At 48.2% G+C, this 20,034-nt stretch overlaps 2 protein-coding genes across 5 annotated transcripts; one reads left to right on the forward strand and one right to left on the reverse strand.

Moving 5' to 3' along the window:
* The first annotated feature begins 608 nt into the window (after window positions 1–608).
* Window positions 609–10,300, forward strand: LOC133349670 (zinc finger protein 316-like). Of its 2 annotated transcripts, none has more exons than XM_061563304.1 (5): window positions 609–1,037; window positions 4,708–5,387; window positions 6,362–6,451; window positions 7,913–8,095; window positions 8,496–10,300. In XM_061563304.1, exons 2-5 carry the CDS (start codon window positions 4,826–4,828, stop codon window positions 9,116–9,118), a joined length of 1,458 nt encoding a protein of 485 aa, XP_061419288.1. In that variant the 5' UTR covers window positions 609–1,037; window positions 4,708–4,825; the 3' UTR covers window positions 9,119–10,300. The 2 variants fall into 2 exon arrangements, with proteins under 2 accessions (XP_061419288.1, XP_061419298.1); XM_061563314.1 differs by having other exon boundaries at window positions 4,756–5,387.
* Window positions 10,301–10,305: 5 nt separating this feature from the next.
* Window positions 10,306–19,034, reverse strand: SARAF (store-operated calcium entry associated regulatory factor). Of its 3 annotated transcripts, none has more exons than XM_061563641.1 (7): window positions 18,960–19,034; window positions 16,334–16,410; window positions 15,562–15,731; window positions 14,389–14,803; window positions 13,716–13,878; window positions 12,966–13,087; window positions 10,306–11,462 (listed from the first exon to the last, which is right to left on the reverse strand). In XM_061563641.1, exons 2-7 carry the CDS (start codon window positions 16,398–16,400, stop codon window positions 11,437–11,439), a joined length of 963 nt encoding a protein of 320 aa, XP_061419625.1. In that variant the 5' UTR covers window positions 16,401–16,410; window positions 18,960–19,034; the 3' UTR covers window positions 10,306–11,436. The 3 variants fall into 3 exon arrangements, with proteins under 3 accessions (XP_061419625.1, XP_061419633.1, XP_061419639.1); XM_061563649.1 differs by lacking the exon at window positions 18,960–19,034 and adding an exon at window positions 18,847–18,959; XM_061563655.1 differs by lacking the exon at window positions 18,960–19,034 and adding an exon at window positions 18,856–18,930.
* Window positions 19,035–20,034: the final 1,000 nt, after the last annotated feature.

The following is a 20,034-nucleotide window of genomic DNA, read 5'->3' on the forward strand; positions in this document are numbered from 1 at the left end:
CACCGGATAACGGCAACGAAGCGGCAGCTTCGGTAGCCCCCCCCCCCACACTGAGAACCAACCCTCACGTAAGATGGCCGCCGAATTTCACCCCCCCTGCCGCTGGGATTCATCCCTCCTATTCTTAGGTTTTTTCGGTAAAGTCACGTAGGTAAAGCATCAAAATTAATATTAATTTTATTAATTTCATCAAAATTAATAAAAATAAAATAATTATTTTATTTTTATTAATTTTGATGTTTTACCTACGTGACTTTACCGAAAAAACCTAAGAATAGGAATCCTTGCAGTCACGAAAGCTTCAAATCTAGAATTCATCCCTCCTGTAAGATGGCTGCCGAAGCTGACCCCACCCTCCGCCGCTGGGATTCAGCCCTCACGTAAGATGGCCGCCGCTCGCCACCCTTGGGATTGAACCCTCACGTAAGATGGCCACCCCTGGGATTGAGCCCTCACGTAAGATGGCCGCCGCTCGCCACCCCTGGGATTGAACCCTCACGTAAGATGGCCGCCGCTCGCCACCCCTGGGATTCAACCCTCACGCAAGATGGCCGCCGAAGCTCACGCGCCGCTGGGAATGAACCCTCACCTAAGATGGCCGCCGCCACCACCACCGCTCACGCACCACCACCAGCCCCCTCCTTTCTCTTCACCTCCTAGAATCACCGCGAGCGACTCGGTCGGAGTTAATCCATCGCACTTTGCGCCGCTCTCGGAGATCCGCGCACCACGCGTTGCGGCGCTGTTAAAGGTCAAGGGCAGTGTGGGCTGGCCGACCGACCCGGTCGCCCGCGAGAGCTGTCGAGCGCCTCTCTCTCTCCGATAGTTCCTCTTCCTCTCCCCTTCCTCTCCTCTTCCTCCCGTCTCTCTCTTCTTCGTGTTCCGCGCGGAGGTTTTTGTTGTTTCTCCCTCCGTTGGCGGGTCCAAGTTTGTTTCTTTTTCTGCCGTCGAAGACGCAGCCGCCGCGCAACGCAGGGCAGGGAACTTCGCGAGCAAAGGAGGCCTTGGCGAGCACTACCGGCGAGGTCCTTTCCCCGGTAAATAAAGTGTTTAATCTTCACATATATATATGTACATATAGCGCTGTTAGCGAGCACCTATTAATGGCCGGGACGGCACACGAAGGGGCTCGAGTGGTCCGCACCGCGCCCGCCTTCATCTCCCGCGAGTGGCGGATCTTTACGACAACGCACCGAGTACTCGTTTGAGGCCGAGTAGACCTAGGGGAGACCCAGGTACCGGTTCAGATAATCGTCACCGATGAGCGAGAATCGAACCCCGGGTTAGCCGGGTTCGTAGCGCAACGTGCTTACACTACTTACACGACCGCAACATCAACAATCGCCATCAAGTGGCTGTGCCAGGCTAGGTGCACGTTGAGGCCACGTGAAGTGTCGAACGCCCGCTGGCAGGAGGTCACGGGGCAGACCCAGCAGGTGCCACGGGTCGACTGACTGAGATGACTGGCTGATGCACCACCTGTGCCCCCTACTGTACCAACTTGCTGTGCTTTAGCCACCCGGCGCTCCGCTCGTTGTTGTGAGCGTCGCTCCTCCGCCCTCCGTTGTTGTTGGAGGGCGACTGCCTCCAATTGCCCAGTAGCGTCCTTCACGAGCCTCCTCCACAGAGGCCGATCTTGACACCGCTGGTACCAGTCATCGGCAAGTCCACTCAGCTCCACGTCCTCCTATACCACATCACTCCATCTTTTCTCTAACCCGTGTCACTCACACTCACCCACTCACTCACACACTCACACACTCACTCACCCACCCACTCACCCACCCACTCACCCACTCACTCACCCACCCACTCACTCACACACTCACCCACTCACTCACCCACTTACTCACACACTCACCCACCCACTCACCCACTCACTCACACACTCACCCACCCACTCACATACTCACCCACCCACTAACCCACTCACTCATCCACTCACCCACCCACTCACTCACCCACTCACCCACTCACTCACTCACCCACTCACTCACTCACTCACTCACACACTCACCCACTCACCCATCACTCCATCTCTTCTCTAGCCCGTGTCACTCACACACTCACCCACTCACTCACACACTCACCCACTCACCCACCCACTCACTCACACACTCACCCACTCACTCACCCACTTACTCACACACTCACCCACCCACTCACCCACTCACTCACCCACCCACTCACCCACCCACTCACCCACCCACCCACTCACTCACCCACTCACTCACACACTCACCCACTCACCCATCACTCCATCTCTTCTCTAGCCCGTGTCACTCACTCACTCACCCACTCACTCACACACTCACCCACTCACTCACCCACCCACTCACTCACCCACTCACTCACCCACGCACTCACCCATCACTCCATCTCTTCTCTAGCCCGTGCCGCGTCCGTTTAGTCCCCTCGATCCGGCTGAACAAAAGCTGTTTAGGCATGCGGTGGCTGGGCATGCGGGCTACATGACCCAGCCAACGCAGCCTTGCCTGCCGGATGAGCTCGCCGATGGAACTTTGTCCAGATCTGTCAAGGATTTGTGAGCTCCAAACACAATCCAGCATGGTTAAACCCAGGATGGATCGTAGGCATGCCAGCCTAAATATTTCTAACCGGTGAAGATGTTCCATTAGGAGGGTCCACGTTTCTCAAGCGTAGAGAAGGGAGGGAATTTACGTGGACGAGAAAACCCGAAGCTTCGTGCGGAGCGACAGACCAGGTAGCTTCCACACAGCGTTATTCAACCGATGAAAAGATAATGCAGCTCGACTGATTGGGGGTGAGACCTCTGCTATTAAACCGGAGCTGGTCATGAGCACACTGCCCAGGTATGGGAAACTCTCCACTCTCTCCACAACTGCCCTATCACCAATTGGGAGATGTGGGAGTGGAGTGTCCGATGGTACAAAATACCCAGGCAGGTGCTTAGTTTTGGTGGGGCTAATGGTAAGGCCCCACCTCTTAGTGGTAAGCTCCAGGTTCAGCAGCAGCACCTCCAACTCTTCCTCTGAGTGAGCAGCAATTACCAGATCATAACATGGTTGAGCAATAGGGAGCCATCCCTTGACCACACTCGGGCATCGATCAGCCTCCCATTGTATCTGTACCAGATGGAAATTCCTCCGGTACAGCTATTGAAGACTTCACGAACTACGTGGTCTAAATAGATGTTAAATAATGTGGGAGCCAGAGGACACCACTGTCTATCCCAAAGGTGAACAGCGAATGGCTCCGACTCCCTACGTAGTTTTACCCGGGCCCGCTCACCATTATGAAGGTCCTTTATGATCATGAGCAGAGTCAGGGACTCCGAAAGCACGAAGAACAACCCAGAGCCTCGGCCTACTGATGGTATCATAGGCCTTGACCAGGTAAATAAAGCAGAGATGTAGGTTTTGTTGGAATTTCCTACACCTCTGCTCTAGCAGACATAGAAAATATGGCATCTGTGCAGGACCGCCCTTTCCTGAAACCGCATTGGGGCTCCGCAAGCCTCTCCTCAGCGTGCCTGGCAAAGCAATATTGAATAATCCTTGCCAGGACCTTTCCTGGCCCACTGAGGAGTGAGATGCCCCCGTAGTTGTTACAGTCTGTGCGGTCCCCCTTCTTAAAGAGGGGGACCACCAGGGCATCCTTCCAATCCTGTGGAACTCATCCAGTGGTCTGTGCACAAACGTGCGCTCAGAAGCACGGAGAGCCGCACACTTGGAATTAAATTGAAAGGACACTTACGATTAGCAGGGTTGCGCTACGTATGGTGCGAAAGAAGCTCTGCATACTTTACATGCGTTGGAGAACATACTCAAATGAAAGCATGGCTGCAACGGATGACGACCGGTGGTTGAGAATAACTCCTGAGTGGCAGCCAAGGAAGGGAACGCAGTCTTGTGAGTTCGATGTCCATGGATGAGATATATAACCGTGACAACCCATACGGTGTACCCCGTATTCTTGTACAGGGGAATTTAGTTTTCAGGTCCATACAGCATACAGCCGTTTCAATACGGGCAAATAAAACAAATATTAATTTCTTTGTGTTTTCCCTTGTGATGGGACTTTGTAGGATGAACGTTGAGATGTATAAGGGCACAGGGTGACCAATAAAGTCTGAATTGGTCTGTAATAAGGTAGGCACTGATAAGGGTTTGCCAGGCTTGGAGATGGAGCGACTGAAATCAGGTCGCGTGCAGGTGCCAAGTGTATTGCATTGGAAGGATCGTGAGAGCTGGCCACGGCTAGGCATATGCCTTCAAGGTTCTCGTAACTAGGGATTTGCGTACAGCTGATGGTATACAATCTATACAAATGATAGCTGTAACGTGACAGTGGTTTAAATAAGACAGACTTTGGGGTGTTTGCGGATTGTACCATGCTTTGTCAGGGAGGTCTGACATTTCACACCACGCGCTGGGAGCTTCTCCAGGAGCTGAATTGAACTTCTGAACGTTGGACATCGTGCCGAGCAACTCATTGTACACAACCTAAAACACGTCGGAGAGGGTTACAGGACAACCCTGGAAACTTAGATAGTGGGAGGGCAGACGTAAGCTTGGCACATGTTGTCCTGCCCCCCACACCTTCTATTGTTGTCCTTCCCCTGCACCTCCAATTAGCACGGTTGGCTACTGTACGGTGCGAAAAAGTTCGACATACTTACATAAATGAATGTAGACGTTTTGTCCACTGTCACTCTCTCCGCAGGCATCGTCACTAATTAACGAGCCAGCGAACCGAACCGCGACGTTGCAGCGATGGCGTGCGCCGTGGCAGAGCCGGACCCAGCGTGGGGACTTCCCGGCAGTGGCTGGCGACGCGCGGCATGAAGCCCACGTTCGCTGACGCCATGGAGCGCGAGCTGGGCATCAGCGACTACGAGGAGCTGCTGGCGTGCGCCGAGGACGCGCAGGTGACGGCCGAGCTGCTGGGCGCCGCCCGCGACCGCCTGCCCTTCGCCTTCTACGCCGTGCTGCGCCGCCTCGTGCGCGCGCTGACGCCGCGGCAGCGACAGCGGTGGTGGTGGCGCCAGCGCCGACGAAGCCGCAGCCGGGAGCCGCTGTCCGGCAACGGCCAAGACGACGGGAAGGAGGAGCGAGCCAGGGATGATGAAAGCGGCGGCGGCGTTGAGGAGGATGATGAGGAGCCGGGAGGGTGCGCCTCCCGTTGTGAAGGAGTCCTGGCGAGTCGCGCTGTCCTCGACGCCATCGTGGCCACGCTGAGCTCCCTGAGCTGCGAGCTGCTGCAGTCGGCGCAGAGATTCCGCTGCCTGGAGCCAGCGCTGCCGACTGAGGTGGTGACACAAACGCCACGGATGTGTGCCAGCGATGGGAGGACAGGCGGTTATTGCATCAGGCCTTCCCAAAGTACTCCCATCTCAAGAGAAGGTGTGTGACAGCCATGTTTTAGACCTGCGTAGGTTTTGGTGGTTGTGCTGTATAGGTGTGTTGTTTGATTGTACCGCGTGTTGCTCTGCACGACATCCAAGGTTCCACTCCACTTGACGTGGGCTACTTCAGGCGCTGAATTAACTGGAAAACATTTTTTGTCAGTCCACTGCTGAATGTGGGTTCACCCCTCTCCCCCGCCTCCCCAACTGGGCAGATCATGGAGGTTGTTTGACCACACTTAATGCAGGTGAGTGTAGGGTGGTGAAGGCATCTGGCCTCTGGGAGTGTAAAAGTAGAGAATAATGGAATTTTCTGCACTTGTGCAGTCATCGAATGTTACATTTGGTCTTCTTCGGGAATCGAACCCCGGGTTAGCCGGCTTCGTAGCGCAACGTGCCAACCGCTTACACTACCGCAACAGCATCAACAATCGCCATTAAGTGGCGGTGACGTGCCCACCACGCTTATGCCAGGCTACGTGCACTTTGAGGCCACGTGTTGTGTCGAACGCCCGCTGGCAGGAAGTCACGGGGCAGACCCAGGTGCCACGGGCCGACTGAGATGACTGGCTGATGCACCACCTGTGTCCCCTACTGTGCCAACTTGCTGTGCTTTATCCACCCGTTTCCCGCTTCTTCTGTATGTTGAACTTCTTTCACACCATATGTAGAGGAATTCAGATGGCCGCAAAAGCGCATCTGAAAGTGTGTGATGCGGTGACCGTCTTTGTTCGATGGCGAGCTAAAATCCGCTGTGAGGATGAACGGAGTTCGCGTGAAAATGACCGGAGTTCGCGTGAGACTCGCCGAGGTTTTCCTGGATAAGTAAACAAAAACTGCCAGTTTCATTGAATGAGCTCTTGGCATTGAAGTGGTTATTTGGTGCCATCTGCTGTAGGATTCCTCTGGAGTTTCCGACAGCGAGGAAGGTGATTGTCCTCATGGCTGTTCTCGTCTTCATTATCCCTGCAGCTGAGGTCTCCCAGGCTGTGGAGGAGGCGTCCCCTGGCTTCCGTGAAGATTGCTTCGATGTCACCCGCATTAAAAAAGACCCATATGAAGGTGCCATCCAGCATTTAAATCGATAAACAAGACAACATGAATATCAAGTACATCGTTTCTGCATAACGCTTTACAACAATCGTTTGAAATCAATTTGCCTATTTTCAGTCGGGCAAGTTGCTACTAGCGACACATTTTACACATTAATTATGTTCATATTCTTGGTTCTTTCGGGAAAAGTCACGTAGAAGGGAAATAATAAATTAATAAAAATTAAGCAATAATATTCTCACGACGTTTCGATTGCAACACAAGCAATCATCATCAGGTGTGGTTTTCACAAAACCTGATGATGATTGCTTGTGTTGCCATCGAAATGTCGTGAGAATTTTATTGTTACATTTTTTAGAAAAAATGTATTACGTGACTTTACAGAAAGAATCCAAGAATATTAATCCCTGCAGTCACAAAAGCTTTAAATCGAAAATTACGTTCATATTGGGATCTTATTTGTGAGAATTATTGTGACCCCCCCCCCCCCCCCGCCATAGACAGATGGACGGACAGAGCTAACAGATTAACAGCCTCGGGCCGTCTGTCACGAGTGGGAACATTTTCCTTATTCGTATATGTAACTTCTACATTTTCAGACAGAAAATGTCTCTCGTCATCAGCCCTTCAGAGTCGAGACCTTAATATTTGCTTTACATGTGACAGCCTCTTCCTCTTTTATCGCACCTTGAGATGCGGTCACAATATAACAGTACCAATGCCTGACTCAGCTGATGTGCCCCAGAAGGTCGAAAATGGTCCAGAGTTTGCTTAAACGAGTGCTGGTATGAAATATTGGCTCGGAAGGCCCATAGGCTGATGGACAAGCTCTGAAAATGTGTCTAATTCCCTCTGTACATTCAGTACGTGTGTGTGTGTGTATACACCTGCGGTAGCATAACAGTTAGCACTCTGCTCTCTGAACCCGACGACTCGAGTTCGATTCCCGCTCACGGCCAATGCCAAAGACAATTATCTGAACCATTCTTGGGTCTCCCCTAGATTAACTCAGCCTCAATGAGTACATGGTACTATGTGTAAACATCACAAAGGCAGCCGGGCATGATGCTGGCCACCCACCCCCTCGTGTGCCGTGCCGGCCTTCATAGGTGCTACACGCTAACAGCACTTGCCCCAACAGTCTGTTGAGGGTAAAACGTGAGATCTTTGCCTTTCATCTTCTTGTTTCTTTCGGTAAAGTCACGTAGAAGGGAAATAATAAAATAAAACATAATAAAATATGTTTCAGCCACAACGCTGTCTTTCCGACAGTCCTGTTCTTCACCTGAGGACGACTGCTTGTGTTGTGGCCGAAACGTTCTGAGAATTGTATTTTATTATGCTTTATTTTTTATTATTTTGTTATTTCCCTTCTACGTGACTTTACCGAAAGAACCAAGAAGACGAATCCCTGCGGTCATGAAAGCTTTAAATCGAAATTTAAATCTTTGCATTTGTCTAAACCTGCAGAAGCGAATCTCGTGCCAGACGCTGGCACCCTCGTGAGTGACTGTCTGGGCCAGCGGTTCACTGCGGTCCTGGCCGCCCCTCGGCTGAAGGAGGAGGTGGAGGAGGTGACGGCATTTGAAGACTCTGAGTCTCCTCCGGAGGCCGGGGAGTGGGAAGACGACACGTGGCCGACACAACCGCAAGGTCACATGACACGTGTTTGTGTCTGTCCTTGTGTAGTCCTGGATCACAACCGCCCTTGAAAGCAATCCTCCTCAAGCAGCGGTGGCAAGCACCTTGGTCACTTTCAGCTCTTGAAATGCTCATGTATTGATATACGACTGTTAAAACCACGGTTCCTATGGCTATGTTAACATCGAGCTATGAATGAATTGAAGAAACTTGGTTTTCCATTTCGTACCTAAGTCTTCATCGGAACTCCCTGCCATCGTGTCTATTCCAAAGGTCCTACGACCTTGCTCAATTCTAGATCATCTGCTGTACTATCATTAGATCTGTTACTGAGTGCATCTGCAATAATAAAAAGAGTGCAGTTGTATGGTTCTTTCTATTAACGACTCACGCTATCTTAATGCGCCACCAGGCAATGCCGAATGGAGCCACAACCAAGAGGACACGGCACCCATCCTTCCCCAGCCCCCCACCGACGCCTACATCTACCCCGACTACGCCGCCAAACCCTCACCGCCGGGGCGCCGGTGCATACCCACCGGCCGTCCGTACAACCAGCGACAGACGTTGCCAGCGCCAGCGCCGCCACCACCACCACCAGCAGCGGCCTCTCACATCACCGCCGCAGCCACTGTCGGCCTCGGTGGCGGCCCCTTCACGTGCGCCACCTGTGGCCTCGGCTTTGGGACAAAACGCTGCGTGCAGGCACACGCGCGCACGCACACACACACGGGCGGGCGCGCGTTCAGCTGCGAGGTGTGTGGCAAGGCCTTCACGCTGCGCTGCAACCTGTACCGGCACAAGCAGATGCACGCGGCCGACAAGCCGTTCGAGTGCAGCGCGTGTGGCCGGCGCTTCAGCAAGCGCATGCACCTGCGCGTGCACTTCTCGGCAATGCACAAAGTGGTGGTGGCGGCACCGGAACAGGGGGCTGTGGCGGCAGCGGCGGAAGGCTCCGGCGTCGGTGCAGCGCTGGGAGGACACGGAAGAAATGGTCACCTGGTGGTGTCGGGTTATGGGCACAGGGCGCTGTAATACAACGAAGTCACCGATCAGCCCATACAGGTAGTCCTCTAGTTACGACGACCCCATCGTAAGTCAACAATATCGTAAGTCGAAGATGGCCTAGCCTACCCAGGAGTCTTAAAGAATGGTGATAATTTAGCAAAACAGCAATTTACAGTACCGTACTGTATAAACTATATTTATTAATTACAATACTGCATTGCACAGTAAAATGTAAAGTAAAAAAACAAGGTAAATTCTTAGCCTACCTATATGAACTGAAATTTAATAGAAAGGCGGGAGATGCGGACATCCCGGCAGCGTCCCAACGTACAGTATCGTACCTCGTACGCTGCTGCGTTTACCTGCCGCGCGAAATTAAAAATATTTGACAATTTTGTCGTATCGCCATCGTAAGATCGAAATATCTTAAGTCGGACCATCGTAACTCGGAGACTATCCGTATATGGTTGTGAAACCTTAATAGAGATATATTGTATCGATGCTCATCGTCGATCCGAGAGCCAAGTTAGAGTATCGAGTTATTGAGGGTTAATCACCGAGTTGATTCATTGGCAAGTGATCCATGGATCGAGTAATCCCATCGGTGAGGATAGCGTCATGTGAAATGCCCTTTTTTTGATTAGCTAATATTCGGCGGCATCGAATGACAAGCACGATGCTTTTGTTGTTTCAAGACCGACATGTTTAAATACAAGTCAATCATGAATACATTTGTGTTCCTGCCATTCTCATAGCACAAAGGCTATCTCAAAGGAGCAATGCATCTACGTACATACTGCTGTCACACCGTACAAAGCCAACAGTGCTAATCGGAGGTGCGGGGTGAAGGAGGTTACATGGGAGTAGTCTGCACTTTAAGGGACAGCAGGACACCTCTGCATGGGAGGTGCTGTGTAATGATTAAGTGACGACAACGTTGCTGTGCGAGATTTAAGTAATTTGCAGGTAACTTGAAAAATGTGGGCCTTGGTCAACTCTTTCGATTGTTGCAGGAAATTTTAACGGCCACTGAAGCCGAGGGTGGGTCATTTTGGTTAACGCACAACTGCGTTCTTAACCATGGCAACTGCTAGACTCTTGACCACAAACCTTTGAAACTAGCAATAAATGTGCCACCAATCTGTAACATTAAATAATGTAACATGCCCTGCCAAGTGTGTGCATGTATTTAATAAGGCCCTGTTGACACACTGTTGTTACCAAGTCATTGTTTTTAATACATGGACAGGACAGATGACAACACAACCCCATATAGCCATACAAAGAGTCGCCGACAACACGTTTGCCGTGCATCAGTAGATACGTTTTCAATGACGCGTTATATTTAAATCACATTTACAGAAAATATATCATTTACAAATATCACTTTAAAAACTAACAAATCATTTGTAGCTTAAGACATTCTCATCACATTTCTAAACTGGATTTTATAGTCATTTTGCAAATGTGTTAACACAAGAGATATGTTGACTCAAAGGGATTTTCGAAATCGGCCAAAACCACACCATCTGGTATTTGGTTCTGGCTTGGTGAGTGGTCAGGGCACTGAGTTGACACCACAGAAATCCTGGGAAAGCTGGTTTCTCAAGTGTAAAGTAACCAATGGCCACAAAAACATTTGCTTTGGCTTACAGAAGCTCTGCCTCAAAAACCCAAATGGATTGTCACGTGACAAACATCTTTTGCAGAGCATGTCCACTAGATAGTGAACTTCAGAAGTAGTTCTGTGACATCAACTTCCAGAGGTTAATTCTCTTCATCATGGGGTGATGTTACACTGCCGAGTTACAAAAAAAAAATCTTAATCTTACGACTTTAAATAGAACAGATGGAATGTGATTGGGAAGAAAAAGCAAACATTTTAAATTCCGAAAAAATAAACAAACGTGCAACAGAAAGCATGGATGACACCAAGTTAATAAAATCTATATTTGTTTCAAAATCCCTTCACCTAAGGATGCAACCCCTGGTCTTGTCGAGAAGACCCTAACAAGCAATAATGTATATTTTCCACAAAAGACTTACTGTTCCTGTATGTATTAAGATGATAAATGTTTTCTATGAGGTTATGCAGGAACCTGTAAAATGGATACCAAAGATAGATCTCTCTGGGACCCAGAGCTGCATTCTAGGATGAACAATGAGAGCCAATTCTGGTTTCCATGGTAGCGCGTATCGTAATTGCCAAGCGATGGTTGCTGTTTATCTAAGCCTCTGTGCGCCACAGAGAGAAAATCATAAAGCATTCTTCACAGTCAGACGTCGGGACTTATCATCCCACTCATGTGCGCAGCATCAGAGGTCCGGCGGTGAGCAGGGCCGAGTCAGCGACGGGTCGTGCCTCCAAAACCTGCCGACAGAATAACAAGAGAAATTGTGCACATGCATGGCTTGTGGAACGCTTGTACTCAAAAGTATTTCATGAGCAATAATAAAGCACGTTCCAATCTGCACTACCAGATGGGGTTAAGCCACACGTGACGACGTCACTGAGAGGGCAGGCATGTACACCTTGGCTGGCAATGCAAATCTTTTTTGCGCTGGTCGTTATCGCCAGGTTTTGGGCAAGACCCTTTTATAAATTCGGTTGGTTTCCTATAGGGCGAGTCTCTAATAGAAAAACGTCATACTAAAAATGCATGCACATTGGATCATCTTCGTGACGGTTATCATGCCTTCCCTTCGTTACAGACGGGCACAGTAAATGCATAACTTTCCACCGTTGCAAAGCATTTAATAAAAGATAAACTAACGCCATTCTGTTGCTCAAGAATAGATGGGGTTCATGATTGGTGCTGGGAGTTGGCAAGGTGTGGTGAGAGCGGCCAGTCAAGGCAATGCCCGGGTTTGCTTATTGCTCTGCTTTGATAATTACGCACACACATTGTACATAACAATCACTAGGCATGTAACAATTCACATATTCCCCTCTCCCCCCCCCCCCCGTTCCCCAGTGTGATGAATTGTCACGATTCAAGAAATTATATATTTTTTTTGCCTCATTTGTCCTCTCGTGTTTGCTCTACTTCATTCATCGATTTAGCCGAATAGAGACATTTTCATTGACCAGTGTGGTCAAGTATGGCCCAACAACCCTGCACACCAAAAGCATAGAAAGGGCTTCATATGGTAGTGGATTAATAACGGCCTGTACACACACAATTTGCAAAATCACAATTATTTCAAGTGCAGATGAGCTCTATAAATGTAAAATATTGTGAGCGTAAGAATCTGTTTCAACCAACGATTCCATTAATAGTTACACGCCTAACAAATTACCGTGTCTAAATGGGGTGTTTTAAAGAGGCATAATACTCGACATTATACATGATGCCAGTACTTCTGCATCTAACATACAGCAGTTTTACATTAAAACTCGCCGTTAAAAGCTGAAGATAAATTCACAGAAATAATTTGCACCAAGATAGCCGCTGGCATTTCGCAAAATGTGTCACGCCATGTTGAAAACCGCCCTGCTAATGGAAGTGCCCGTCGAGCGGTGGCGTAATGATCAAAAACAGTTTGCTTATCTTGCTTTATATTTATAGAGCTTCGCTCAAGGCGCTTAATATAGTATAAAAAAACGGTGACAATAGAATGATATAGATGGAAAGGGGAGTCCAAGGGTTGAGGAATAAGTGACAGCAATAGAGGGGGTACTTATGGATCACAAAAGGGTAGGGGAGGGACGTGGAGGGGAGTGAGGGAAGAGAATAGGCAAGAGAAGAGATGAGGCTTCAAGAGAATAAGGGAAGGCGGTTACAGAGGGGGACCGAAATTTTTTACTTCTTCTGCACAGTTCGTAGCCAACCGTGCTAATCGGAGGGTGTGTGCTGCGTGTCGTCGCACTCACCCGATGCGGGGCGCGTGCCACCTCCGCCACTGAAGTTGGGTACGCTGCGAGAGCTGCTGCTGCTACTGCTCCCAAACCACGACGGGTTATGCGCCGGCTGATGGTGGTACGTCGGGCCCGAACTGCGGCACGGGAGAAACTCGGCAGGGTCACTGACGGATCGCATGTCCACGAGCGTGCTTACGACAAACACGTGAAAGGCCGCGGTGTGTGACGTGACGGGTTTTTTTACATTAACTTGATTTGTTTTGCTTTCCACGCATTATACAGCGGCACCGAAAAATTTGATTAACCGCATCAACACGTTCAACACTGTCCGTTCTTGTCACAGCATGTTGGTTTCCTGGACAGAGTTAATGTGTTATTAAAACTAGTTGTGGGGGGGGGTGACATGACAGGTTTTTTTTATGTTGTGGTCTTCGCATCATCTCGTCTGCTTAAGAATTAACATTATGTATAGAGATGTATCACTCTTTTAAGACATTTCACACCAAGTCCCAAAAAGCCTGTGGGAAATTTTGTTTTAAAATGTTGCTGGATAATATTGGTCGGGATAACCAAACATAGTTCTACTTTTGTGAAGACGCAGAACAAAGTTCTGCTTATATTTGCTTATACCCATAGATCACCCTGTATACTGCTTCCGCACCTTCACATGATTTTTGGACCGCCTATCACCCGAACCACCCAGATACAGACCATGGCCGATGGTCACCGTGTGCGGTACGTGCATGCGTTTGCGGCACTCACTTTCGGCTGCCCAGCAGGTATCCCATGAGGCCTCCCGCGCCCATCCCCGACCAGAACCCGGGGCCCGTGGCCGATTGTTCCGCGCCTGGCGGGCGGCGCATGCGCGGCTCTCCCGGCGCGGCCCAGCCGTACGACGGTGGCGGTGATGACCCTGCCGTGGAGCCTGGGGTCACAGAGAATCCAAACACAGGGTCACATTGGTGGAGGCGGTCCAGACTTGAATCCAGGATTTCAGGTGTCGCCGGCTCACCGCTCTCACGCAGTATTATCCTCCTTGAACGAGCCAGGCCACCTGAAGTGAAGTTTTTTCAGGTGAAATTCACACTAACCTCGATGATAGAATAATGCACTTTATTTAACCAGAAAAAAACTTAATGGAATGTCAACACATTATTTAAAGGGGGCTCCTACATTTAGATGTTAAGAAACATGCTTTAGGTGCAGTAGGAATCCACAATTAACAGGATACAATCCAAGCATTTTAGTAACAAATTCCATCCAGATTTAAGAATCTACTGTTGCAGGTGCCAATTTGTGACCACCTCGTAGCCCCAGGCATGGTGATTCTCAGACTGACTTCCATCTCAGAAATGACCGGGCACAACTCTGAACTAGTATTCAGAGATCCGGTGAAACAGGGTACTCCGGTCATAGACAGTGCAGCCAAACTAACCTGAATTGGGGTTCTGGTCCTTGAAGGAGTAGGGTGGCGGTGGTGGTGGATACGCAGGACCGGTACCAAGCCCAGCCGCGTGCTGCTGGTGCACATCATCGGCGGGCGGGTACGGAACGCCTTGCCCTCCAGTGCCACCACCGCTCAGGAATAACTTGTAGACCCCAAAAGCGACTCCTATCAGGACCAGGATGATCAACACCCCCGAACCGTTGCCCTTGCCGTCGGGCAAAGGGTTGTTGGACCTCCAGCCTCCAGTTCCTGCGCCGCCGCCGCCGCCACCGCCCACCAGCGAGTACTCGAGGCCGCATGAACCCCGCAGCACATACGGGTCGTCCGGGTAGTCGTAGCCCTCGCAGCTCACGGAAATGCTGCCAAAACGGTACGAGCTGTCCATGTCCGCCTTGCACTCCCACTACAGGGTGGGAGGGACAGGAGGGCGGAAGACAGCAGGGTAAGAAGGGGCAGGGGAAGGGATAGGAGTGAGGCGGGGCAAGGAGTGTACAAGTTGGCAAGTGGCGTAGCATGGTTGGTGTGGGGCCCAATTTCCCGGTGCCAGCGCCTCTCCAACCTGGGGGTTTGCATAATCAATAGCTACATTACTAAAGTATAGTGGTGCCAGGACTGTGAGATATGATGAATATGCTTCTGATTTAAAGCAAGAGAGAGTAAGAAGCAGGAGTTGGGGGGAGGGACCTTTTCCCTGACAATTGAATGATTTACGTTTGGCAGACCACACATTAACAACACACGCCACAATCTCACCGAAATAAGCAACTGATCGAGATGATATTAGAAACTAAACTATTTTATTTTTCCAGGTAAGGTCTGCTGACCTATATAGCTCTTTTTCAGAAGTGACCTGGCCACAAATGAAAGCTCAACAAAGTGGCTTTGTGTGGAAATGTTTAGCAGCTAAATACTCTAAACATGTGATGTTGATTCTAAACGTGGAGAGAAAAACCAGAGGAGCCAGAGAAAAATACACGCGACCATGGGGAGAGAGACACGCAAACTCCAAATATACAACAGGCGTCAGGGTCAGGATCGAACCCATGACCTCCTGCATAGCAGGCGAGGTAAGTTAAAATCTCCTAGCCACCGTGGCATCCCACGACAGTATTGCCAGTCCTAAAATGTTTCCCTCTCGTCCCCAGTCCATGTGACAACAACCTGCACGTCGACGCCATCGTGGCCGCGGTTAAGGCACTGCACCACGTCTGGCGTGAACGACGAGCAGCCACCCACGCAGCGCAGTTGAGGCACGGCGGCGGAGCGCCGGCCGGCTGTCATCCTGCCGGTGTGCAGAGTCAGCGCCGAGACGTCCCGCAACAGCAAGCGGTCTGCACAGTCACGAGCGCAGTCACGAGCACAGTTACGCACACGCAGTCACAACACAGGCACGCACAATCACGTTCCCACAGTCATAGTCATGCATGAGTGCACATGGGGTCACCAAAGGCACACACGGTAATGCAGACATCAATGAAGTGTAATTTTAGCTTGCAAAGATTTTAAAATTGTAATTAATTGACCACAGCTCTGCATTAAAAGTTTAAAAAGAACGATTTTTATCCACAAGCATGTGGGATGGCAACCCTCAGATAAAAGTACTGGCCAAGACGACAGGGCCCAAAGATGTAATGTAATTAAATAAGCTGTGTTGGGTACTACTGCACCAAATTGCTAAAGCCTAACCCTACCCATAACCACTAAACTCTAAACATTAACCCATGAACCCTAACCCCTTCACACTACACATAAACGAAAGTAGTGACTTCCTTAATATTTCATCAACTGAAACCCGAGGTCGGTCTGTGATTGGACAAAGATCTGGTTTATAATTGTATAAAAATCAACAGTGACATTAACCACTTCCACGTCAAACTGCGGATAAATAGGAACCCCACGTAAAAGCATGATGACGCACTGGAAGAGGCCTTACCATTGCCAAAACCGCTGACGTAGCCGACGGTGAGAAGCAAGACAGCCAAGGCTGGTTTGAATGCCATATCGTAGGCTCTGCAAGACAAAAATATATGCGTTGGGACACGTGTGGGGATTAAACTTAATGTGCTCAACAACAACCCGCCATTCGCCACTACACCTGCCTTGACAGGCCCGTGTGATAACCGTTACCAATTGGTGCACTACAATGAGAAAAAAGCACCATTAACCAGAGCATAGTTTTGTACACGTTCAGCCCTTTTGCAATCCACTGCTGGATCAGGGTCTCCCCACGCTATGTGGGTCGTGAGGTTGTGTGACCACACTCGCCACGATGGTCAGTGCGGCTCGAAGTTTCTTGGATGTCAGTTTTTAGAGACGTGTCCTGCCCAAAGCCCACTTTCGTTAATGAGTCAATTAAATAATGTAATGTACTCTAATATGGCTGTTTGAAATTGCATTGAGCGACGAAAAGAGGTTACACGTGGATTAGGCAACACGCCCAAGTTAGACGCGTCATACTGCCGGATGTTCGTGATGCAATCAAGGTGTTGATGATGTTGGTTATGCGGTGACAATTATGACGCTTATGACAATGGAAAATACAATTTTAGATTTGAAGTTTTCGTGACTGCAATGATCCATACTCTTTGGTTCTTTCGGTAAAGTCACGTAGGTGAAAATAATAAAATATGAAAATAACTAAAATGTTGTTTTCATTTACCGAAAGAACCAAAGAGTATGGAAAATACAATGTTGGTTATGATGCTGTTAATGATGTTGGTAGTGATGAGGACGCTTATGATGGTGGTGATGCTGTTTGTAATGATGTTAATAACGATGCTGTTAGTAATAATGATGACGACGGTGATGGCGATGACAAGCAAACCTGCATTCGCATCATCACATCCACAACCCTGATCCACACACGTCTCACAAACCCCATCCATCGCTCTTAAAGAACACCAACAACACACACATACTGCAACACTTACATATATACTGCAACACATACACACAATGTTTAAAGCGCCGTAACATGGTGAGCTATTACACGACGATCAATTTACAAAAGGCGATGATAAAACAATGTTATCATTATCGCGTTAATATTATACTGTATTTACATTTATTCGGAGTTGTCCCCAATGTTCCCGTTTGAAGAAAAATATCCTCCCCATAGAGGTTAGTTAGTTCAAAATGTAGGCTTCTCGCATACTAGTTGTAATTACTGTTCGAAACGTTTAACACCTAGGCTGTCGCCTGATGATGCTAATTCTAAGATTGTAAATGTTGTGGATTTACTCTCCAACACACCGGTGTGCTGTACCAGTAACAACGTATTGGCACATTCTAAGACTGGTTCGCCTTTTGGCGTCGTTCTCTGGTCTAACACTAAAGAAGGTTGTCTCTGGTGTAGACCAATCAGTTTAAAAGACAATGTCATATATTACCAGAGCATGTTTTGTTTGCATGTTCACCACAAATAATGTGGTTAATGCAGTGACATGATTCCTTGCAAAATGTTTCTGTTAGGCGTTTGAATATCTTCACACAAACTGTTTTATTGCCAGAAAGGGGCAACACTTGGCACGATGTTTACGCGACAAAAAAAACCCCGTGGCGATGTCGGTGTCGTGGCGGCTTTAACGACACATTTATATTTACGCGATCTAACCAAAAAAAATAAAAACCGTGTAGCCTACTGCGTGTTGAACTGTATTCAAGTTTAACACGAAATTAAGCAGTCTTTTGAAATACGTGGTCAACCAGGTTAGTGTCTGACTGTGTTGTTGGCCGATTGGTTTTGCATCACATTATGTTTCGAAGGTTTGTTGAGTTCTCGTCTCCCATCTGGTTGTTGTTTGCCTCCGTGCAGTTACCGTTCTGTGTTTGGTGTCCCTCTGTGTGTTCACTGGCTGTGTGTTTTGCCCCATTTCCACTTGATGATGATCGCTTGTATTGCGTTCGAAACGTCATGATTTATTTTAATTTAGTTACATTTTATTTTTACATACGTGACTTTACCTGAAAAAAACAATGAGTAGTCATTTTTGCAGTCACGAAAGCCTCAATCCTATGTATTCAAGTTATATTCATAGCCTACTGCGTGTTAAACTGTAAAGTTATATTCATAGCCGACTGCGTGTTAAATTGTATTCAAGTTATATTCATAGCATACTGCGTGTTAAATTGTATTAAAGTTATATTCGTAGCCTACCGAGTGTTAAATTGTATTCAAGTTATATTCATAGCATACTGCGTGTTAAATTGTATTAAAGTTATATTCGTAGCCTACCGAGTGTTAAACTGTATTAAAGTTATATTCATAGCCGACTGAGTGTTAAATTGTATTAAAGTTATATTCATAGCCGACTGCGTGTTAAACTGTATTGATGTAGGCCTCAGCACCCCCAAACACAGCCTGCGGCTCGCCTAACTCATCCGCCCACCATAGCCCGCTGCACGCACTCAATAGGCGACAAACGTTCGCCCTCATTCACTCCTCACGTCTTTTACGCGAGCCGTGTTGCCTCTCGCTCGTTGTCGCCCTTCTCTCTGCTCGCCCCCTGCGAAGGTTGATTCGATTTAGAAATTTCATGCGACGAGTTGACGCAACTTACAGCAAGCGATTTCCGCGCCAGTTGGAGACGTTGGAGGTGGTGGGGGGGGTATGACGTCATACGCGAAACGTCGTCACACAAATGACGTCATTCGGTTTTTTGACGCAAGCGGTTGAGGCTTTAATATTCATTCTAGATTTGAAGCTTTCGTGACTGCAAGGATTCATACTCTTAGTTCTTTCGGTAAAGTCACGTAGGTACAAAATGAAATAAAAATTAATAAAATAAAACAATAAAAATCACGACGTTTCGGAGACAACACAAGTCTCCGTCATCAGGTGGGACCGTCACAGCCAGATTTGCTGGTTCTTTCGATAAAGTCACGTAGATATTTAAAATAATAACAACAATAAAATAATACGAATAAAAATGAAACTAAAGTGAATAAAAATAATACAAATAAAAATGAAAATAAAGTGAATAAAAATAATACAAATATCACGTTTTGATCGCGACACAAGCAATCGACGATTACAATTGACGATTGCTTGTGTTGCGATCAATAATTTTTAACCTATCTACGTGACTTTACCGAAAGACCCAAATAATAGGATATGCATCAGTCAACCCATTATCAGTGCCCTACCTTATTACAGACCAATTCAGACCCCATTGGTCACCCCGTGCCCCTTTTAAATGTCAATGTTTATCCTACAAAGTCTCCATCACAAGGGAGAAACACAAACAAATACAGTGGTACCTCGGAGATCGAACTGAATTCGTTCCAAAACCGTGTTCGAACACCGAATTGTTCGAACACCGAATCAATTTTCCCCATAAGAATTAATGGAAATAGCATTAATTGGTTCCCCACCCAAGGATGCTCCCATTATGGGCCATTTTTCACAAAGTTTACAATATTAAAATACAGTACAGTACATAAAATCATACAAAAAACAAGAAACACAGTTATAATTAATAGAATAAATGAACATTGAACTTCACTTTACCTGTAGTAAGGAGAGTGGATGGCTTGAGTGGAAAGTGGTGAGGAGGGGAGGAGGAGGAGGTGTCAGTGTTGCTTGGAAGGGGAGTCCCCCTCCATAAAAACGTTGGGTAACTGCCCTTCTGGGGT

Source organism: Lethenteron reissneri, chromosome 4 (assembly GCF_015708825.2).
Source record: "Lethenteron reissneri isolate LAM-NWPU_2019-01 chromosome 4, ASM1570882v1, whole genome shotgun sequence".
Taxonomy (NCBI): Eukaryota; Metazoa; Chordata; class Hyperoartia; order Petromyzontiformes; family Petromyzontidae; genus Lethenteron; species Lethenteron reissneri.